Source organism: Ursus maritimus, unplaced genomic scaffold, assembly GCF_017311325.1.
Source record: "Ursus maritimus isolate PB19 unplaced genomic scaffold, ASM1731132v1 scaffold_17, whole genome shotgun sequence".
Classification (NCBI taxonomy): Eukaryota; Metazoa; Chordata; class Mammalia; order Carnivora; family Ursidae; genus Ursus; species Ursus maritimus.
This window is the reverse complement of record NW_024424119.1, coordinates 58,372,168-58,393,382: the sequence shown is the minus strand read 5'-3', so window position 1 is coordinate 58,393,382 and position 21,215 is coordinate 58,372,168. Positions and strand designations below refer to the sequence as shown.

The following is a 21,215-nucleotide window of genomic DNA, read 5'->3' as shown; positions in this document are numbered from 1 at the left end:
TTCAGACTGGGCTCCTGCTTGTGCCAGGGCTGTGACCCTGGACAGACCTGTGCCTCTCTAGGGCCTCCCAGGCTCCCACTCTGCACAGTGGGGTGTTCTGGCTTCTACTTCTAGGGACACCATCAGGGGTAGGACCTCTACATACATTCCGATACCTGCTATCACAGGAGGCTGGGGCCACACTTGGCAATGCAAGGATGAGCCAGGGGCTGGGCGGGCTTGGAACACAGCTCAGAGGAGCTGGGTCTGCTCTGGGGTCCAGGCAAAGCCACCCCTCCTGCCTGTGTCCCAGCCCCGTGGAAGGTCGCAATGAACGGATTCTGACCTTGTCCTGTTACGACACAGACTTCCAGGGGCTCCCATTAGGTTGAGGCCAGGTCCGCCTCTCGTGCCCATGCTGGGCAGTCTCCACAGTGGCTCCCGGCATTCCCAATCCTGGTCACACATCCCTGGGAGTCTCCTCCGGGCGGACGCCTGTGGACTGCGCTCAGGAAGATAATGGGGCAGAAAGATGGGACGTCATTTCCAAGCTGATGGAGGAAAGTCTGTGACTTCTCCTGGTTCCCTCTCCTGAGTTCAGTCTCTGTCTCTGTCTCTGTCTCTGTCTCTGTCTCTGTGTGTCTCCCCAGGAGCAGGATCTGAGGTCTCCGGGGCCATGTGAGAAACCCCAGAAGTCTCCCTGTCCCTGTTTCCTCCTGTCCCGGTGCTCAGTTCCTTCCTAAGTCCTCTCACCCTGGCCAGAGCACTGACTCTGAACCTCTTCCAAATGGGGACCCTGAGGCCGCACTAAGGAGGGTCCTGACCTTGGTCCCCAGACCAGTGGTCAGCGCTCTGCCACGTTCTGCATACCCAGGTCCTCAGCCCCCAGGCTGCCCTCTGCTCAGAAGAACCTTGAGGGAGTACAGGGCATTTTCCCAGGACTGGGAGCACAGTGGGTCAGGGATGGAGACCCAAGGCCAGCAGGCTCTTCTGCAAGCCTGTTGGACCCTAGGGACAGCCCGTCTCTACAGCCCAACTGACGGTAGAGTAAGCTGAGCCCCCTCTGCACTGGGGGTGTGTGTGTGTGTCTCTTCCTACTTCCAGGTGCCCAGGGAGGTGATGGACACCAGACCCTGACCCTGTCCTCTCCCAGTGCCCTGGCAACCCCCTTGAGCCCCTTGGAGACCCCTTGACCATTAGCCTGGTGTGTCTCCCCTCCCCATGCTATGGATCTGGGGTATTGCCAGGAGTCCTGATGCCCCTGCCCCATGGCCCAGCTGTCTCTGACCTCTTTCTTCTTTCCCCTTGTCACCCACCTCGCTCCCAGGGTGTCCTCCCCTCTGACCCCCAGCTGGACAGTCAGTGGTGTGTGTGTGTGTGTGTGTGTGTGTGTGTGTGTGTGTGTATGCAGGTGTTCATGCCTCTACCTGCCTGGGGATGCCCAAGGTCATGTCCCCACATGGGATGGGGTGGGGAGTTATCCCCCAGGATCTGAGGGGCTTTCACCCTCAAAGTGAACCTCATGGGAGGGTTGGGGCTGGCCTAGGACTGGAGAGCAGCCCTGCTCCTCTGACTCTGCACCCCTCGCTTGTCTGGGCCAGTCGTCCTGCCTCTCTGACCCCAGGTTCCCAACCGTCCCTGAGGATTGGACATGGAAATGCTTGCACGTGGCCGCTTCCCTGGGGTAGGTGGAGGACAGGTGCACCAGGCACACAGACCTCCCCACTGAGAGGGTCAGGTGTCCACAGGGGACCTGCACACAGCACGTGTATCATGACCAAGCTCTCTGTGACAGATGTGCATGAGACCCGTGGCTCTGCACCTGACTGGTCCCCCTTGTTCCCTCACTACCTCGGAGACGGGCCCTTTTTGTCCTAGGGTCCATCATCCTCACAATGAGAGCAGAGGCATCCACACCCAGAGGCGGCCGGCAGGGCGTCCCAGGGAGCGCCCCGTGCCCACCCTGCCTGTTATTCTCGGCTACCGGCCAAATCCCCACCTAGAACAGAGGAGACCCGCGGGCAGGAGATGGTCTGCCCTGTTCACTGAACTATGCACAGCGTCTAGAAGGGGCTTCATGTCCATTTGCGGAGTGAAGGAAGCCCCGCCAGCACCTGACAGATGTCTGAGTGGGTTCTGGGGCCCCTCCGCTCAGCCCCCAGGGACTCCTGCGCTGGCTACCCCAGGATGGGACCCCCAGATGGAATCGAAGCCTCCTCTAGGCTGGGAAAGTGGCTTTGCTGCAGACACAGGATGCCGAGGCTTGAGGCGGAGAGTGGCTTCCTGGCGGAGCAGAGCCACCTCAGCTCCCAGGCCACCCTCTCCGTGGGCTGGCCACGGGGTCGGGACTCCTCCTAACAGGCCCGAGCAGCAGCCCCGCCTGTGGTCTGGCCTCGTGGCACACAGGGTCCCCACTGAGACAGCTGAGGCTCAGAGAGGGAAGTGCCATGCCCGAGACGCACAGCCCGGAGGTGAGGGGGAGCCGCTGGTGTGGGACAGGGGCCTGCCCGCCTTTCCTGGAGCCGCAGGTGCTGAACAGCTGGGGTGCGCGCGCACCAGGAGAGCGGACAGGGGAGGGCGCTGCCCTGGCTCCTCCCCCAGCTTCCTCAGGGTCCAGCACGACCGTCCACACCCTCTGGCCCTCATCCAGGGGCAGGCCGGGCTCATTTTCACAATGGGGCTAAGCTCTCGACAAAGGAGGGACAGTTATAAGACAGAAACCGCAAGAATATTCCTGTCCTGTCCCGAACTGCAACAGAATATAGCCACGGGTTCGGATCATCTTACACGTATGTGAAGGGTGACTTTGCACCTGGGCAAGGCTGGGGCTGCACCGGGGTGGGGGAATGAAGGGAGCAGCCCAGACTCCTCGGGTTGGGATTATGGCCACTTAAGGGGCAAAGCCTTGTGGAGTCCCGGGTCACCAGTCTCCTGATGGCTTCGGGCAGGAGGCCCTCCTGGCCCCCCTGCCGGTCCTGAGACCCCGCACCCACACTCACCCCGAGCCCCTGGTGCTCACTGGCTGCATCACACTCCTCCTCTCTGCTGTCCCGAACCCGTGAACCTGGCTCTCCCGGCCCTCGCCTGGTGGCTGCCACCTGCACCAACACAGCAGCTGGTCAGCGCGCCACTGCCAGGCCCAGAGGTCTGGTCTAGTGGGCCGAGTCAGGCAGTGCAGCAGCGGGGGGTGGGGGTGGGGGCGAAGGGCTGGGGGCGACCTGTCCTCACCAGGAGGCTAGCCCCCTGCCTTTCCCAGGCCTCACACACACCTCACCGTCTCCTTCGGCTGCTTTGGGCTCTGCTGGGGTTCATTTCCAGGGTGGCAGCTTGGAGGTCTCCTGCTGCCAGGGTCACCCTTATATGTCAGTTTAGAAGTGGCCTGGGGGCTTCCTTGGTCTTCTGGCTCAGCCCCGCTGTCTGTCCCAGAAGCCTGCACTGTGCCTTTGGTCCCTATTGCCTGAAGGTGTCTTGCTCACTTCTGTCTCCCTGTCCAGTTAGGTATCCACTGGGCGGGGGCTACCCTGCTCTGCCCTGCTGTGCCCCCAGCGCCTCGGTGGGAGCGGGAGCATAGCGGTGACCAGTAAGGACTCCTGTCCCCACTGCTGTCTCCTACTGGCCTTCATGGTGCAGCTGCCGGGGACCCTCAGGGGGATAGAGAAGGGCCGGGCCGTGCAGCCCATCAGTACCGTTCCTCGATGGTGCAGGGTGGGGCCACTGCCCTGCAAACAGCGCTAAACCAGGACGGGACAGGGGCTGATCCCAAGTCCCACGTGTGGTCTGCCTCCCCGTGTCGCTCACTGTCCTGCCCACCTGAGCAGCCCCGGGCCAGCCTGGGATGCCCTCCTCCGCGGCCTGCTTCGAAGCCTGGCATGGCTCTCTGCCCTCTCGGCTTCCCGGGGCCCCGCACAGTCCCAGAACTCCCATTCCAGCGGGTTTTACATCGTGTTTGATTTCGAGGGGCTTGCCTCCTCACAGCCAGCCCTCTCTGAGCACTCATTCCAGGAGCATGAGTGCTGCAGGTGAAGCCCCAAACCGAGGCGCGCCACCAAGTGCCGAGCAGGCCCGAGCACGGAAGCTTAAGAGTACCATGGGTCGCCCCGCGGGTGCTTCACAAATGCCACATCCACGAGCAAAAGCACATAAACCACAATCGCAGCCACATTTGTCCAAACATAAGCTTTATTTCTGTGGGGATCTTGTTGTCCCTTGGCCTGGCCCATCCCAACCCAGATGGGATCCTCCGGGGACTCGCCCCGGCCTCACGTGACAAAGCAGCCCCAGAAACTGTGTTGTGGAGGAAGCAGCCCGGCCTTGGCATTAACTGGCAGGGAACGGGTTTACCTGGCCTGAGTGCCTCCCTGGCACACAGAGGACCAAATTCAAGGTGTGAGTGAGGCTTTTCAGACTCTAGGACAAGCGTGTTTCCTCAAGGGTCGCCTCTGGACAGGCTGCCTGCTCTCCGTGTGCCCACGCGCCCATGGGCCTGAAGTGGCCCGGGCGGGGCGGGGCGGCAGCTGCCGAGACAGGCTACCAGCAGCAGGGACCCACCGGCAGGAACAGGAGTGCAAGCAGGGGCAGGGGAAGGGGCAGCTGCTCTGGCAGGGGAAGGGGAAGGAACAGGAGTAGGGTCAAGAGCAAGAACAGAAGTACAGGCAGGGGTAGGGGAAGGGGCAGTGGCTCTGAGTGGCTCTGGCAGGGGAAGGGGAAGGGGCAGAGGCTCTGGCAGGGGAAGGGGCAAGAGCAGAGGCAGGAGTAGGGTCAGGAGCACAGGCAGGGGCAGGTCAAGGGGCAGGAGCAAGGGCAGGAGCTGGGTCAGGAGCAAGAACAGGAACACAGCAGGCAGGGGCAGGGGGAGAGCAGGGGCAGGAACAGGAGTGCAAGCAGGGCAGGGGAAGGGGCAGAGGCTCTGGCAGGGAAGGGGCAGCTGCTCTGGCAGGGGAGGGGAAGGAGCAGGAGTAGGGTCAAGAGCAAGAACAGAAACACAGGCAGGGGCAGGGGAAGGGGCAGGCTCTGGCAGGGCTAGGGGAAAGGGCAGAGCAAGGGCAGGAGCTGGGTCAGGAGCAAGGACAAGAGCACAAGCAGGGGCTGGGGCAGGGGTGAGGACAGGAGTAATGCCGGCCACAGGGGCAGGCTCTCCGTGGCAGGTTCTCCAGCAGGCTCCTCCTGACAGCTTCAGGCTTCTCCGTGGGCAGGTGCCAGTCATCCGCTGGTTCCTGGTCACCTGCTGAAGTCGCTGCAGGCACCACCTCCTCTCTGCAGCTGCCCATGAACTTGGAGCCGGCTCTAGTTCCTCAGATGGCAGAGCAGCTGTGAGAGGAGAAAAGCTCACCCTCGTGCCTGCTCCTCTCCCTGTGCCTCTGCAGAGACAGAGCTCCAGCCCAGGGCGCCCAGAGGAGCCGCAGCCAGGAAGGAGCCCCTCCTCGGAAGTCTCTCCCGACTGCAGTCCACCCGCTGGGTGCTCTGAGCCCAGTCCTTGTTCCTGGCCCTACACCAGCCTCCCGCTCCTCCCCGTGGGCCAGCACCACCCAACCCCGCACACCACATGCACCCAGCCCCAGCTTTCTCACCCTTGGGCTCATGGACCACAGTCCAATGGAGGACCACCAGGGACAGTGGCCTGGGCGGGGTCAGAGGCCTTCCCTGGTGGTCCCCAACACCTGCACCTGGAGAGCTTTCTGAACTGACTTCCTCTGAGAGGGAGATGGAGGGCGTGTCCAACAACCTCCTCTCAGTCTCATCCGGGTCTTGCAAAGACAGGGACCGTAGCCGGCCCGGGGCATCACAGCCCTGCCCAGCCGTCCCCACCGTCCTCCTGCCCAGTCCCCCTGCTGCTCCCAGATCAGACTCAGACCTGTGTGTGCACAGCCCTGCACCCGACAGTGACCCATCCCTGCAGGACTCGGGATAAACCTTGGGCAGAAGGGCACAGCCCCCCACACCCTGTCCCACCCAGCCAGCCTAGACCTTGAACATGACCCGCCCACCGGGCATCTGACCTCTCATCAGCCTGCTCCTGCTCGGGTGGCCCCACCTGGATACCCCTCTTACACACACACACACACACACACACACACACACACACACAGAGGGAGGGGACCTGGGGGCACAGTCGGATCAGAACATGTGGGGCTGGGCTGGACGGCTTCTGGCCTCCTGGTGTCACCTTTTGGTCCTTCCTGCCAAATGGCCAGAGGCGTCGGGGAGCCCTGACGCCACATCCCCAGCGAGGGGAAGTGTTTGCAGGGCGTGCTTTCCTCAGCCTGCAGCCTCCGGACTTGGGGATGCAACACGCAAACATGTTCTTCGTTCGAGGATCTCCAACGAAATGAGCTGGGCAGGGGCTGGCTCTAGAATGTGGGTGCCTGGTTACCCGGGTTCCAAATTCTGTTGGGCTCTGTTGTCAGGGAAGTGAGGTCACCACCTCCTGGGGTCCCCTTACCCGACTTCCTCCTGACACAAGAGCCCCCCGAGGGCCCCCCTCCCCAACTGCTCAATGCTCACTCCTCCCATGGCCGTCCATACAGTGACACCCACACAGCCCACCCACAGCCCCCACAAGGCCTGGGTGCAGCCGGTGTCCCCGCTGTGAGGACACAGAGCTGGGTTCAGACTGGGCTCCTGCTTGTGCCAGGGCTGTGACCCTGGACAGACCTGTGCCTCTCAGGGCCTCCCAGGCTCCCCATCTGCACAGTGGGGTGTTCTGGCTTCTACTTCTAGGGACACCATCAGGGGTAGGACCTCTACATACATTCCGTACCTGCTATCACAGGAGGCTGGGGCCACACTTGGCAATGCAAGGATGAGCCAGGGGCTGGGCGGGGCTTGGAACACAGCTCAGAGGAGCTGGGTCTGCTCTGGGGTCCAGGCAAAGCCACCCCCTCCTGCCTGTGTCCCAGCCCCGTGGGAAGGTCGCAATGAACGGATTCTGACCTTGTCCTGTTACGACACAGACTTCCAGGGGCTCCCATTAGGTTGAGGCTCAGGTCCCCGGCCTGCCCGTGCCCATGTGCTGGGCAGTCTCCACAGTGGCTCCCGGCATTCCCAATCCTGGTCACACATCCCTGGGAGTTCCTCCGGGCGGACGCCTGTGTGGACTGCGCTCAGGAAGATAATGGGGCAGAAAGATGGGACGTCATTTCCAAGCTGATGGAGGAAAGTCTGTGACTTCTCCTGGTTCCCTCTCTCCTGAGTTCAGTCTCTGTCTCTGTCTCTGTCTCTGTCTCTGTCTCTGTGTGTCTCCCAGGAGCAGGATCTGAGGTCTCCGGGGGCCATGTGAGAAACCCCAGAAGTCTCCCTGTCCCTGTTTCCTCTCTGTCCCGGTGCTCAGTTCCTTCCTAAGTCCTCTCACCCTGGCCAGAGCACTGACTCTGAACCTCTTCCAAATGGGGACCCTGAGGCCGCACTCAAGGAGGGTCCTGACCTTGGTCCCCAGACCAGTGGTCAGCGCTCTGCCACGCTCTGATATCCCAGGTCCTCAGCCCCCAGGCTGCCCTCTGCTCAGAAGAACCTTGAGGGAGTACAGGGCATTTTCCCAGGACTGGGAGCACAGTGGGTCAGGGATGGAGACCCAAGGCCAGCAGGCTCTTCTGCAAGCCTGTTGGACCCTAGGGACAGCCCGTCTCTACAGCCCAACTGACGGTAGAGTAAGCTGAGCCCCCTCTGCACTGGGGGTGTGTGTGTGTGTCTCTTCCTACTTCCAGGTGCCCAGGGAGGTGATGGACACCAGACCCTGACCCTGTCCTCTCCCAGTGCCCTGGCAACCCCTTGAGCTTTGAGACCCCTTGACCATTAGCCTGGTGTGTCTCCCCTCCCCATGCTATGGATCTGGGGTATTGCCAGGAGTCCTGATGCCCCTGCCCCATGGCCCAGCTGTCTCTGACCTCTTTCTTTCTTTCCCCTTGTCACCCACCTCGCTCCCAGGGGGTGTCCTCCCTCTGACCCCAGCTGGACAGTCAGTGGTGTGTGTGTGTGTGTGTGTGTGTGTGTGTGTGTGTGTGTGTATGCAGGTGTTCATGCCTCTACCTGCCTGGGGATGCCCAAGGTCATGTCCCCACATGGGATGGGGTGGGGAGTTATCCCCCAGGATCTGAGGGGCTTTCACCCTCAAAGTGAACCTCATGGGAGGGTTGGGGCTGGCCTAGGACTGGAGAGCAGCCCCTGCTTGGACTCTGCACCCCTCGCTTGTCCTGGGCGTCCCTGCCTCTCTGGACCCCAGGTTCCCAACCGTCCTTGAGGATTGGACATGGAAATGCTTGCACGTGGCCGCTTCCCTGGGGTAGGTGGAGGACAGGTGCACCAGGACACAGACCTCCCCACTGAGAGGGTCAGGTGTCCACAGGGGACCTGCACACAGCACGTGTATCATGACCAAGCTCCTGTGACAGATGTGCATGAGACCCGGGCTCTGCACTCGACTGGTCCCCCTTGTTCCCCTCACTACCTCGGAGACGGGCCCTTTTTGGTCCTAGGGTCCATCATCCGTCAATGAGAGCAGAGGCATCCAACCAGAGGCGGCCGGCAGGGCGTCCCAGGAGGCGCCCGTGCCCACCCCTGCCTGTTATTCTCGGGCTACCGGCCAAATCCCCACCTAGAACAGAGGAAGACCGCGGGCAGGGAGATGGTCTGCCCTGTTCACTGAACTATGCACAGCGTCTAGAAGGGGCTTCATGTCCATTTGCGGAGTGAAGGAAGCCCCGCCAGCACCTGACAGATGTCTGAGTGGGTTGCCCCTCCGCCAGCCCCCAGGGACCCCTGCGCTGGCTACACCCAGGATGGGACCCCCAGATGGAATCGGAAGCCTCCTCTAGGCTGGGAAAGTGGCTTTGCTGCAGACACAGGATGCCGAGGCTTGAGGCGGAGAGTGGCTTCCTGGCGGAGCAGAGCCACCTCAGCCCCAGGCCACCCTCTCCGTGGGCTGGCCACGGGTCGGGACTCCTCCTAACAGGCCCGACAGCAGCCCCGCCTGTGGTCTGGCCTCGGCACACAGGGTCCCCATCGAGACAGCTGAGGCTCAGAGAGGGAAGTGCCATGCCCGAGACGCACAGCCCGGAGGTGAGGGGAGCCGCTGTGTGGACAGGGGCCTGCCCGCCTTCCTGGAGCCGCAGGTGCTGAACAGCTGGGGCTGCGCCGCACGGAGAGCGGACAGGGAGGGCGCTGCCCTGGCTCCCCAGCTTCCTCAGGCGTCAGCACGACCGTCCACACCCTCTGGCCTCATCCAGGGGCAGGCCGGGCTCATTTTCACAATGGGGCTAAGCTTCGGACAAAGGAGGGACAGTTCATAAGACAGAAACGGCAAGAATATTCCTGTCCGTGTCCCGAACTGCAACAGAATATAGCCAATGGGTTCGGATCATCTTACACGTATGTGAAGGGTGACTTTGCACCTGGGCAAGGCTGGGGCTGCACCGGGGGTGGGGGGGAATGAAGGGAGCAGCCCAGACTCCTCGGGTTGGGATTATGGCCACTTAAGGGGCAAAGCCTTGTGGAGTCCCGGGTCACCAGTCTCCTGGATGGCTTCGGGGCAGGAGGCCCTCCTGGCCCCCCAAGCCCGGTCCTGGAGACCCCGTACCCACACTCACCCCGAGCTCCCTGGTGCTCACTGGCTGCATCACACTCCTCCTCTCTGCTGTCCCGAACCCGTGAACCTGGCTCTCCCGGGCCCTCGCTCTGGTGGCTGCCACCTGCACCAACACAGCAGCTGGTCAGGGCGCGTCCCTGCCAGGGCCCAGAGGTCTGGTCTAGTGGGCCGGTCAGGCAGTGCAGCAGCGGGGGTGGGGGTGGGGGCGGGAAGGGCTGGGGGCGACCTGTCCTCACCAGGAGGCTAGCCCCTGCCTTTCCCAGGCCTCACACACACTCACCGTCTCCTTCGGCTGCTTTGGGCTCTGCTGGGGTTCATTTCCAGGGTGGCAGCTTGGAGGTCTCCTGCTGCCAGGGTCACCCTTATATGTCAGTTTAGAAGTGGCCTGGGGGCTTCCTTGGTCTTCTGGCTCAGCCCCGCTGTCTGTCCCAGAAGCCTGCACTGTGCCTTTGGTCCCTATTGCCTGAAGGTGTCTTGCTCACTTCTGTCTCCCTGTCCAGTTAGGTATCCACTCGGCGGGGGCTACCCTGCCTGCCCTGCTGTGCCCCCAGCGCCCGTGGGAGCGGGAGCATAGCGGTGACCAGTAAGGACTCCTGTCCCCACTGCTGTCTCTACTGGCCTTCTGTGTGCAGCTGCCGGGGGACCCTCAGGGGATAGAGAAGGGCCGGGGCCGTGCAGCCCATCAGTACCGTTCCCTCGATGGTGCAGGGTGGGGGCCACTGCCCTGCAAACAGCGCTAAACCAGGACGGGACAGGGGCTGATCCCAAGTCCCACGTGTGGTCTGCCTCCCCCCGTGTCGCTCACTGTCCTGCCCAGACCTGAGCAGCCCCGGGGCCAGCCTGGGATGCCCCTCCCTCCGCGGCCTGCTTCGGAAGCCTGGCATGGCTCTCTGCCCCTCTCGGCTTCCCGGGGGCCCCGCACAGGTCCCAGAACTCCCATTCACAGCGTGGTTTTACATCGTGTTTGGATTTCGAGGGGGCTTGCCTCCTCACAGCCAGCCTCTCTGGAGCACTCATTCCAGGAGCATGAGTGCTGCAGGGAAGGCCCCACAAATCCGTGCGCGCCACCAAGTGCCGAGTGGCCCGAGCACGGGAAGCTTAAGAGTACCATGGGCTCTGTGGGCCCCGTGGGTGTTTCACAAATGCCACATCCACGAGCAAAAGCACATAAACCACACCGTGGAAGCCACATTTGTCCAAACATAAGCTTTATTTCTGTGGGGATCTTGTTGTCCCCTTGGCCTGGCCCATCCCAACCCAGATGGGATCCTCCGGGGGACTCGCCCTGCGGCCTCACGTGACAAAGCAGCCCCAGAAACTGTGTTGTGGAGGAAGCAGCCCGGCCTTGGCATTAACTGGCAGGGAACGAAAAGCGACCTGGCCTGAGTGCCTCCCTGGCACACAGAGGACCAAATTCAAGGTGTGAGTGAGGCTTTTCAGACTCTAGGACAAGCGTGTTTCCCAAAGGGTCGTCTCTGGACAGGCTGCCTGCTCTCCGTGTGCCCACTGGGGCCCATGGGCCTGAAGTGGGGCCCGGCGGGGCGGGGGGCGGGGCAGCTGCCGAGACAGGTTACCAGCAGCAGGGACCCAATCGATGCCTAGAGCAACGGGGACCCTGCTAAAGACCACAGCCAGGGAAGGGGAGGGGCTCCCAGCTTAGAGGCAGGCTTGGCGGCCGCTCTCCTCCAGGAGGGGAGGGGGTGCGTCCCCGGGAGGGACCCACGTCCAGCCTGACCTAGGCTCCCAGGGAAGGAGGGGCAGCCGGCCCCCGGCCCCCGGCCCCTGGCCCCTCCGGGCCCTGCAGTCGATACAGGGCCTCCACCTGCCTCCGCTTCTGCTTGGCCCGGTTGACGGCGGTCTGGAAGAGCCTGCAGAAGAGCCGGACGGACGGGGGCGAGTCGTCGTTGCCGGGGACGGGGTAGGTGATGAGACAGGGGTTGCAGTTGGTGTCCACGACGCCCACCGTGGGGATGTGCATCTTGGCCGCGTCTCTCACAGCCATGTGGGGCTCAAAGACGTTGTTGAGCGTGTGCAGGAAGATGATGAGGTCTGGCAGGCGAACCGTGGGGCCCAGGAGGAGCGGCGCGTTGGTCAGCAGGCCGCCCTTGAAATAGCGGGTGTGAGCGTACTCGCCGCAGTTCCGGGCCGTGGTCTCGATCAGGTGTGAGAACTGCCGGCTCCGGCCCACGAACAGGATGATGCCCCCGCGATAGGCCACGTGGGCCATGAAGTTCAACGCCAGCTGTAGGTGCGCGGCCGTCTGTTCCAGGTCGATGATGTCCTGGCCGAGGCGGCTCCCGAAAATGTAGGGCTCCATGAACCTGCCGGAGACCCCCCACGTAAGAGTGGGCAAGCGCACGCGGCCCTCCTCGGCCAGCAACCGCAGGGGCCCTCTGGGGACGGCCGGGGGCTGCGAGGCCCACGCCCTCCGGGGTACGCCGTCCCCGAATCGGCACAATATGCAATCCCGCCACCATGACAGCAGTGGAGAGCCCTGTCCAGTGACAGCCAAGAGGTGGTGGGGGTGGGGGTCTGGGAGCCGGGCATCATCGCCGTCCCCCAGATGTCTCCGACCACCTTCCTTTCTGGCCTCCCAACTGTCCCTCTAAAACATCTTCGATGCAGCATGTTGAGACTTCTCTGCAAGCCCGGAGCCCCTGACCCCTGCCCCAGCTCACAGGAGCTGCCAGCGGCTGGTCTACCCCTGCCCAAGCCGGGAGCCTCTGAGGTCTGGCGTGGGGACCAAAGCGGAAGCTGAGGACGAGCGCCTGCTTCTCCCTGGGGCTCAGTGGCCCCATCTGGAAGGGGATGGGACTGCACTCACACCGACGCATGCCAGTATAAAAGGGGCCGTGGACCCCAAGGATCCCGAGGCCGGAGGGTCTCGGGGCCCATGGGCACCGCCACACCCGGCCCGGGGGGTCCGCTACCTGTGCCGACAGCCTGCTTTGTGGCCCAGGTGCACACGGGCATCGAAGAGACTTCTCACAGAAAACAACTCCTTGACGTTGAAGAAGTCGGAGTGCTTCAGGGGCTCACTGAGGATCTTGTCGCTGACATCTGGGATGGGGGGAGAGGATGCCGTGTCTGTGGCCCCCCAGCTCCCAACCCTGGAGGGGAGCAACATGGGGGCGGGGAGGGGCAGTGAAGCCCAGCAGATGAAGGTGATGGGGCCACGGGGTCCGCTCCAGGAGACGGAGGTGGGAGCCAGGTTCCGACCGCCGCTCTGCTCCTGGGTAACCCCAGTCCGGTCTTCACCCAGAAAGGAGGGGCCCAGCTGGTTTCTGAGGTCCTTCTGGTACCTCCCAGCCACCAGAGGAAGGTCCCCCCATCAGGAGTCCAGGGAGGACTCAGCGGTCCAGAGGGCACCTCCCAAGGAGCCGAGCCCCGTGTTAACGTCACCCCGGGGGCGCGGTGGCCTTAGCCCCATCCTCAGATGACGGTGGCTGACGGAGGGCAGGGCAGCGCCGCTTCAAGTGCAGGCGACCGCCGCCCGGAGCCTGCGGGGCTGCTGGCGCAGGAGAGGGAGGCAAGCTGCCCCTTCTTCCCTGGGCCCACACCCCGTCCCCAGGGCTTCACAGCGAAAGCCAGGGCACTCGGGACTCCTCGTGGCAGACGATTTCAGCCCCGAACGGGGAGGCCAGGCGCCGTCCCCTCCAACCCCCAGGCCCGCAGCGGAGCCTGCATTACCGGTGCTGCCCTCGGGCTCGCTGACGGCGGGCGTCGCGGCGCTTGTCAGTGTCCTGCCGCCCGGCCGGGCCCGCCCCGGGGTCGCGCTCTGGAGCAGATGCGGCCGCAGCGGCCTGTGCCAGACACCTGGGGAGAGAGCAGGCTGGTGGCGCGCGCGCCCGGCTCCCCGCGCGCTGGGCGCTGCGTGACCGCAGGTCTGGGAGCAGGTCCCGCCGCCCGCTGCTCCCCCGGAACCCCCGCCCCGGGCCTCCCGCCCGCGTCCCCGGGACCGGCGCGCACTCACCCGCGCGGAGCAGCCGGGGCACGGTCGCCGCGAGAGCCATGGCGCGGAGGGCGGACAGGGCAGGCGCCGCGCTCCTTCCGCCGCCGCCGCCAGCGCCCCGGACGCAGCGCCGCCTGCCGGCCCGGAGGTGCCCCTGCGCGCCCTACGGCTCGGCCTCCGGCCCCGCCCTGGGGGACCGCGGGCCTCCCCCGGGTCCGCGCACCTCCCCCGGGTCCGCGCACCTCCCCCGGGTCCGCGCGCTCCAGCCGGGGGTGCGTGAGCCCGACTTCGACCCGCCGCCCGCCCGGGCGCCACGGACACGCAAGGACGGAGGGACAGGCTGGGTGCGGGGCGGGTGCGGGGCGGTGCGGGGTGTGAGGGAGCGCGTCCCCCGCCCTGTGCCCTAGCTCGCCCCGGCACCCGCACGATCCGCCGTCCCCGTGGGGGCCGTCCTCACCTCCGGCCAGTCCGACACAACCTGCCGCTTTCCCAAGGAGCATCCGTAAGATGAGGCGCATCTGGAGTCTGCATTTAGACTCCGGGCGCTGGGGGACAAGCCGTCCGGGACCCGGGCGCCCAGGCACGCAGCAAGCGGCCGGCGGAGCTGGGAGTGGGTCTCTTGCGGTGAAGCCCCAGGCCCGTGGTCCCCCTGCACGTAAGGGACCGGGCGGGGGAGGGGGAGGGCGTACGCACGACCCCACCGCGCAGGAGCGGCCAGCGGTCCTCCAGCCGGCCAATGCGGCGCCTTTAAGGCCGGGCCGCCCGGTCAGGTGACCCAGCCGTCGCCTGGCAACGGGACGCCGCGCAGCCTCCCGTGGTCTCCCACCGCAGCCCCGGAGCACAGGCACATGTCCGAGGCGAGCCCCCAAGAGTGCGCGGTGGCTGCGGAGCCGCCGGCCCCCGCGCCGCCGGCCCCCGAGCCCCCGCAGAGGACCAGCGACTACTACCGCGTGGACGAGGACCTGCCGGCCAGGTTCAACAACCCGGCGTGGTTTCGGGGCTACGGGTGAGGACGGAGTCCCGTCAGGGTCCATCTGGCCCGCGCAGGGCCTAGCGTGGCGGCTATGGTCACTCGGCCCGGGCGCACGAGTCCCCAGGTCCCCAGCCTGCCCTGGAGCCCAAGTCGAACGCGGGGTCAGCTGTTAGCACCCAATGAGCGAGAAAGTGCCTGAAGCCGCAGGCGCAGCAGCGGGGGGCCTCCAGTCCCTGAGGGAGGGGCAGGGTGGCCAGGAAGTCCCCCAACCCGCTCCTGGGCACAGCCTCACTTTTTCATGCGGGGGTAAGTCTCCTGTCTCCAGGCTGAGAGGAGCCCTGCAGAATGAGAATCTGGCAACGCTGAGCTGTTTACTGCAAACCCTTAGACATACATAGCAGCAAACCCTTCACCACACCTGCCCTGACCTGCCCTCCCTCATCTCGTCTCCCCTGCAGTCCTGAGGACCAGGGTCCTTTAGCACCCTTGTTTTCCAGGAGAGACAGCTGGGGTGTGGAAGGAGAGCGTCTTGCCCCAGATCTGGTGGCATAAGGCAGAACTGACCTGTGAACCATAGCCGCTCAGTTAAACTGTGTCTGCATTAAAGACTGTAGGCGTGTTTTTGCCGGGGGCTCAGAAGTGGAGGGACCCCCCCCCCAGCAGCAGGGTGTGGAGGCTGAGCCACTGCTCCCGACCTATCCATCTACCCAAGGAATGACAGCACGTGCCAAGACCCCGCCAGGGCGGAGGGCTGCATTTTGCATCCAGGAGTTCTTTCGGGCTTTGCCCTGCCTCAGGGAAGAGCAGGGGTGGAGGTGAGCAGAGGAGGCAGGGAGGCCGAACCTGCGTCCCACGGGAGCCGCATTTCCAGCCTGTGGCATCCCAACAGAGCTCCGTCAACCAAACATTCTAAGACGGGGGCTTGGGCGGCATTAGAATAACTGAACGGAAAATAGAGGGTGTTTCCCACCTGCCAGGACCAAGCAGCCCGTCTCGCTGTACAGGACCAGCAACCAGGCTTACGGGAGCAGAGCCCCCACCGTGCACGAGATGCCGGTACGTGGGAAGCGCGCGCGTGGCAGTGGGCATCTCCAGGACGGGGCTACCAGCCTGGATTTCTCAGAAGGGCAACACATCATGAGGGCGTGGCGGGGAGGGGCCCAAAGTTCCAACGTCACAAAGCGGGAGGGGGCATATCAAATCCTTTCGAAACAGGGCAGGGTAGAAATCAGGGAGCGAGCAGTGTAGCAATGAAATGTTCTAAGGATGATAAAGGTGCGTGTAGACGCTTAAGACATCCCCAACACCGGCCCCTTTCACACTTGGACACCACCACCTCCGGCACCTCGGGCAGTGAGTTCTGGGGCAAACAAGTGAACAACCGCTTTCTTTCTGGAATAATACTTGCTTTTAATGAACTTGTGACCTGAAGAGGCAGTGCTGGCCCAGATCTCAGGTGGCACAGGGACAAGGCACATGGGTGGATGTGGGGACCGGTGCACCTTAGGGGAGTCCCCACCCCCTTTTTGAGATCGACTTCCCAGTCTGGAGGTCTAGAACCCCCTTCTAAAACCCTCCTGATGCTCCCCCTGGGCCCAGGTGGAGGGCCAGGTGGGCTGGCATAAACATCCCCTGGGTACCCGGCACAGTAGGGCCACCCATTGTGGGGCCTCAGCCCACAAGGGCAGCGCCCCCCCACACTCCCAGGCTGGTGGGACGGGGGCGTCAGAGGCGTTTTAAAGCTCCACAAGGGATTCAAACCCACAGTCAGGGTTGAAACTCATGGATGTCTCTTACGGAAGAGGACACTGAAGTTCAGAGAGGTCTGGTAGCTTGTCTAGCAGCCTGGGTGGCAGGAGCAGAGCCCGGGGGGTCGCGTGGGGCCAGGTGGTCCGTAGACGATCCTTCTGTCTGCCCAGGGTGAACGGAGGCACTGTGACATCAGGTATGAACTGGGATGGCCTGGGGCGAGCTAGGCCATCTGCCTGCCCTGACTTCTCTGCGTCCTAGGAACAGAGATGACATTTTCTTACAGATTCTTACTTTTCTTCCAGAAATGCCTCATGGCTGACAGCTCGGGTTTTCCCACGCCCCATTAATCCAAGTGTCCCTTTTCACTTCCAGAAAGTGTTTTATCCAAATTCGAGTAAATTTTCCAGACAACTTGCAGCTGGTGGAATGTTCCGGAACAACACTTTCAATGTCTACATGGAGAAGAGCATTGTGACGGGTCCCGACAACTACATCACCTCCTACGACCGGTTCAACTTCCACCCCAGTTACAACGTCAGCAAGCCGTCTATCTGCGACTGAGGGGCCTCCTGAGGCCAGCAGGGCTGATCTGAAGTGCTACCCCTAATCTCTCATCATTTGCCCACTTGTGAAAGTACAGACTTCACTGCTTTCCCTGAAAATGGTTTTTCTCTTTGGGTTAGAAAAACACGCAGATGCGGCTGGAATGCCCTATTTGCTCTGTTTTACGTCTAAGATGGAAAAGATGCTCGTGGCTTGACTTTCCATTAAAAACGTTGCCACACCCTGAATCCCTGACTCATTGGTGATCAGGGAGCAGGACCGTGGGCGTCCTGGGCCCCAAGTCGTGGCCTGATGCCAGGAATGTCTGGGTAGCCCACCCTGTGTCTTTCCTGGGAGCCGTTTTATACTTGTGACAAATCATGGAGTGGGTTTCTGTTCTAAAGGGCCCCGGCGGAAATCCGCACCAACTCTGCGAGGCCGCGGCGGGAGGGCCGGGTGTCCCGCCTGGGGCGAGGACAGGGGCTGCGCAGGGAAGACCAGCAGGAGCGCCATCACTGTCCCTGACCCACACTGGCCAGCTTGGAGTCCTGGCGAATGTCCCGCAGCTGAGGGGCGGGCCCGGGAGGCCAGATCTGTGGCGGGGGCGATGAGTACGCGGGACTTCTCCCCTGGTGGTCGCCTTCAGTTTTCAGTACGAAGTTAAAAAACCAGCAGGCAGGGAATTACACACTTTTCTCTCTAGCTCTCGATCTGTGTTTGCTATGATGTCATGGATCCTCAATGAGGGGAGGTATCTATCAGACCTCGCTCTCCCCCCGTCCTTCCTGGGAGCGGGGCGTGTTCGTCGTAGGAGGCCTGGGAAGCACGGGGTCTAGACGAAGTCATTGTTCCCTCCCACGGGTGATAACTCATTCACAAAAGTTTTAGTCCCGTGAAAGTGAGAAGAAACTAAACACCGTGCCTGGTTATTTCTTCATTAAAACGCTTTTATTGTTAATGTGGAAAAGTAAACGTCTCGGCAACATTCTTAATGTCCAATTTGGGATGGAAATGGTTCCAGAGAAAATCAATACTGTTGATAGAAAGATGCAGTGCGGAGCCTGAGGCCGGGGTCTACGTGGCGTCCCAAGGGGCGAAACCAGTGGACTCTCCGGGCATCAGTCCGGAAAGTAGTTTGTAGAGCACGTCACAAAAAATACGGGAATGCTCAGGACACTTCAGTGTTTAGCGTCTGTGGAAATTGAAAAGAGAAAAAGAGTGCCTTTTTAAACAAGTTTCTAAACTCACCGAAAAGAATGAATTCCTTCCTCATCGGTTGTGAAAAGCACGTTAGCGACTCCAGGGAAGGACAACACTACAACACTATGGGGCAAAATAACCATTTTTCCTCCCAGTGGAAACTGGTGAGTGCTGAGCTCTGGTGACAGGTCTGAGACACACGCACGAGAGGCCCCGTGGTGGGGACAGGGGGACGCAGCCCTGCTGCCGGCTGTGGAGCCGTGGCCCTGGAGCCGCGGGGTGGCCGTGCTCCCGTCTGCCGCTGTGGCTTTGGACGATGCTCACATCATTGCCTGGGGTGAGTCCCAGCCCTGCAGTCCAGGGTTGGAGCCCACCTGGGGTGTGCCCTAGGAGGCGCGGCTGCGGGCATCAGACCCGCGGGCATCAGACCCCGTGGTCCCGGCCCCAACTCTGCACACAAGTCCTACAGGAACCCTGGTGATGGTGAATGTACCTTTTCGGCATGTTTTCTGCCTGGAATCTTCATGCCTGGAGCAGGGAGAAGAGGATATGGACGGGCAGTCTTACGGAGGGCTGCAGGAACGTGCCCTGGGCTCTCACCAGCCTCCCCTGGGGGGCTGAGGGGTGGGAAGGACCCCACCACTCTCTGACCTGGGTCTTGACGTCCCTCGATGTCCTCGCCGCAGTCAGAACAGTTAGCAGAGAGGCGAGCACGGCGCCTCCACACTGTGCAGCCTGGAAAGCCCGTCTTCACCCCCGAGGAGGCCTGGCTGTGTGGGGCCGATTTTTCCCACCACGAGGCGAAACACCGAGAAATAGGGCTTCAGGAGAACCTCACTAATTCGTCACTCGATGTGGCTGTGGGTGGGGTGGAAAGCAGCGACTTCGAACACTGGACACGTATCCACGTACGCCTGTAGACTTGTCTTCAGTAGCTTGTCGCCTTTCAGTTACAGTCACTTAGAATCAATGGTTTCAAACAGATAGGAAATTTGTCAACACGGGACAGTATCTCTGTCCAGAGCACAGAAGAGCTGCAGCCCCAAAGATTCCGCAAAGAACAAACTATTCCGTGCTCCCGGTCAGCCTCGCCTGGAGCAGACCTGGCTGTGATTTGCAGACATGGATGGTGGGTCCCTTAAGCAGGCCCTTAAATTCATTTCGAGGGACGGGGTATCGAGGTGGTAATACCTTCATGTTTTTATGGGAGCAGGTGAGCGGCTGCATTTTAAAGGTAGGGCCTGGTTTCCCAACGCAAGTGTGTCTCAGCTTGGGAAACCCACTGACTAATTCAGATTCTGAGCCTCGTCTGTGGGAGACCCTCCCTCTCTAGACGCGGGTGGTGGGCATCGCACATTAGCCGCCCCTCCCGCCGCCACTCCACCTGTGCCCATCCTTTCCAGAAAGACGCAGTGAGTCCCAGGACGGCCTAGTGAACATCAGGCCTCTCCCCTTCTTTGTATTAAATGAATGAACCTCCAGCCCCGGACACACAGACCCCTCCTTCCCTGGGAAGTGAGGGGGAGCTTCTTAAGGGTTAGAAGCCCCTCAAGGATCACAGTTTGACGTGGTAACACATCATCCCTCCAACTGCACGGGGGAGGGGTGAGCACCCGGGGTCCCGTGCAGCCGCTCCCAGGGGTCTGCTATTTGCAGCCGCAGCGCCAGGCCCCACTCGGTCACCCCACCGCGGCCCCCCTTCCAGACAGGGTGCAGGGGCACCCGGGGCTGGCCCCAGCGTGTGCTGGAGTTGACCTAGGGTGTGGGTGCAGAAGCAGGAGTGAGCCGGCAGTCCAGGGACACAAGCAGGCTTATGCCCGGCACGTGTGGACGCAAGGCGCGTGTGAACACAAGGCGCGTGTGAATGGCAGTGCCCACGGGAACCCGGGAGGCAGGAAGGAGACACGTGCGACGGGGGCCGGGTTGGGGGGAGACTGGCAGGGGGAGGGGTGCTCAGAGCTAAATGCACGGTGGGCCCTCTTGGCATCGCCCCACAAAGGCCACTCCAGGGACGACAAGCTGCACAGCTGATTCGCGAGCAGTGCTGGATTTATTAGCGCTTTAAAAACCCAGTTTTATGTACAAAAACAGGCTTTTTGTTTTCAAGTGTTAAGAGCACTCTTTAAAAATTAAATAAAATTTAAAGCATGGATTACACGAATTGAACTGTTTTTCCCAGAAGCACCTAAGTGAGTTAAGAGCCGGAAGGGCGCTGGCAAATGCCCCCGTGTGGGTGCCGGGCGGGCTGGGGCACGGGTGCCGCGCTGCTAAACCCCAGGAAATTCACTTGCGTGTTCGAACACCAGCTCAGCTCAGCTGCAGAGTTGACCTTGCTCCACGTCCATCACGCTAAATTGCGTGGCGAATCGTAAAGACCGGGGTCACTGAGGGCAGTTTGCGGGACAGCTGCCCAGCAACACCTGACCGCTGAGGGCCCGCCTCACGGGACGCAGCGCCTCTCCTGTCTCCACAGCAGCCTCTGAGCACAAGGCACGGGAGCCATGCTCTTCTCTACCCAACGAGGCACCGTGGCTCGGCTCCAACACACCGCGAGGCCCGGCGTCCTGCCCACAACCATGCACCGCGCAGGGCACAGCCCCGGTCCTGCGGGGAGAGGCAGGCCCTCGGAAAGCCGCCAGGCGTGTCTGCTGGCCTGCGAGCCCACCCCGAGGAGGCCCCGGCCCCCGGAGAGTGCTGGGCCTCGTCCTGGACTCTAGAGGCGTCTGTGCACCAGAACTGGCCAAGTGGCCCGAGCCTTGTGTCTTCCCACACCCAGATGAAGAAAAGGATGTTGGAAACACACGTTGTCTGTTACCCTTCGGAGCTGTGACTAAAACTGGAGAACAGTGGCTCCCATAGAAAAAGAGCTTTATTGAATAGCTGTTAGGATCACGCAGGGATCGCACAGGCTGGCTGGGAAACACCCAGCTCGGGTGTGGACCCGATGTGCGCCGAGGCCTCACGTGGCATTTCCACATGCGACGGGAGACGGCCAGTCCGTGTGCTCGCTGGCCTTTGTGCTTTGAGTTTTCCAATCACGGCCGCAAGTGTGGTGTCCGGCAGCCACGCTCCGGCCTCGCGGGACCGGGGGCCTTCATGTCACAAGTGCTGCCCAGCAGAGACCTCTGCGGACGCTCTTGGTTCTCGGGGCGGGCGGGTGGCGACCGCTGCCTTCCCAGGCACGACCAGCCCCTTCCAGCAGCAGTCGACCCAAACCGTCAGAGTCAGAGTCAGAGTCA

General features: G+C 62.4%; 2 protein-coding genes and 1 long non-coding RNA gene across 6 annotated transcripts; 1 reads left to right on the top strand and 2 right to left on the bottom strand.

Annotated features, from left to right (window-relative positions):
• Window positions 1-10,747: 10,747 nt before the first annotated feature.
• On the bottom strand, window positions 10,748-13,608 carry MRPS2 (mitochondrial ribosomal protein S2). The gene is made up of 4 exons (XM_040632177.1): window positions 13,530-13,608; window positions 13,247-13,372; window positions 12,487-12,616; window positions 10,748-11,877 (listed from the first exon to the last, which is right to left on the bottom strand). The coding sequence occupies exons 1-4, from the start codon at window positions 13,567-13,569 to the stop codon at window positions 11,292-11,294; spliced, it is 882 nt and encodes a 293-aa protein (XP_040488111.1). The 5' UTR covers window positions 13,570-13,608; the 3' UTR covers window positions 10,748-11,291.
• Window positions 13,609-13,868: 260 nt separating this feature from the next.
• CUNH9orf116 (chromosome unknown C9orf116 homolog) lies at window positions 13,869-17,024 on the top strand. Of its 4 annotated transcripts, none has more exons than XM_040632173.1 (4): window positions 13,869-14,010; window positions 14,340-14,514; window positions 15,459-15,537; window positions 16,606-17,024. In XM_040632173.1, exons 2-4 carry the CDS (start codon window positions 14,357-14,359, stop codon window positions 16,792-16,794), a joined length of 426 nt encoding a protein of 141 aa, XP_040488107.1. In that variant the 5' UTR covers window positions 13,869-14,010; window positions 14,340-14,356; the 3' UTR covers window positions 16,795-17,024. The 4 variants fall into 4 exon arrangements, with proteins under 4 accessions (XP_040488107.1, XP_008707694.2, XP_040488109.1 ...); XM_040632175.1 differs by lacking the exon at window positions 13,869-14,010 and adding an exon at window positions 14,979-15,296 and having other exon boundaries at window positions 14,387-14,514; XM_008709472.2 differs by lacking the exon at window positions 13,869-14,010 and having other exon boundaries at window positions 14,227-14,514.
• A 681-nt stretch (window positions 17,025-17,705) lies between these two features.
• On the bottom strand, window positions 17,706-21,209 carry LOC121103121. Its single transcript, XR_005835294.1, has 2 exons — window positions 18,470-21,209; window positions 17,706-17,968 (listed from the first exon to the last, which is right to left on the bottom strand). It is a non-coding gene; the product is annotated as an uncharacterized LOC121103121 (long non-coding RNA).
• Between the last annotated feature and the right edge of the window lie 6 nt (window positions 21,210-21,215).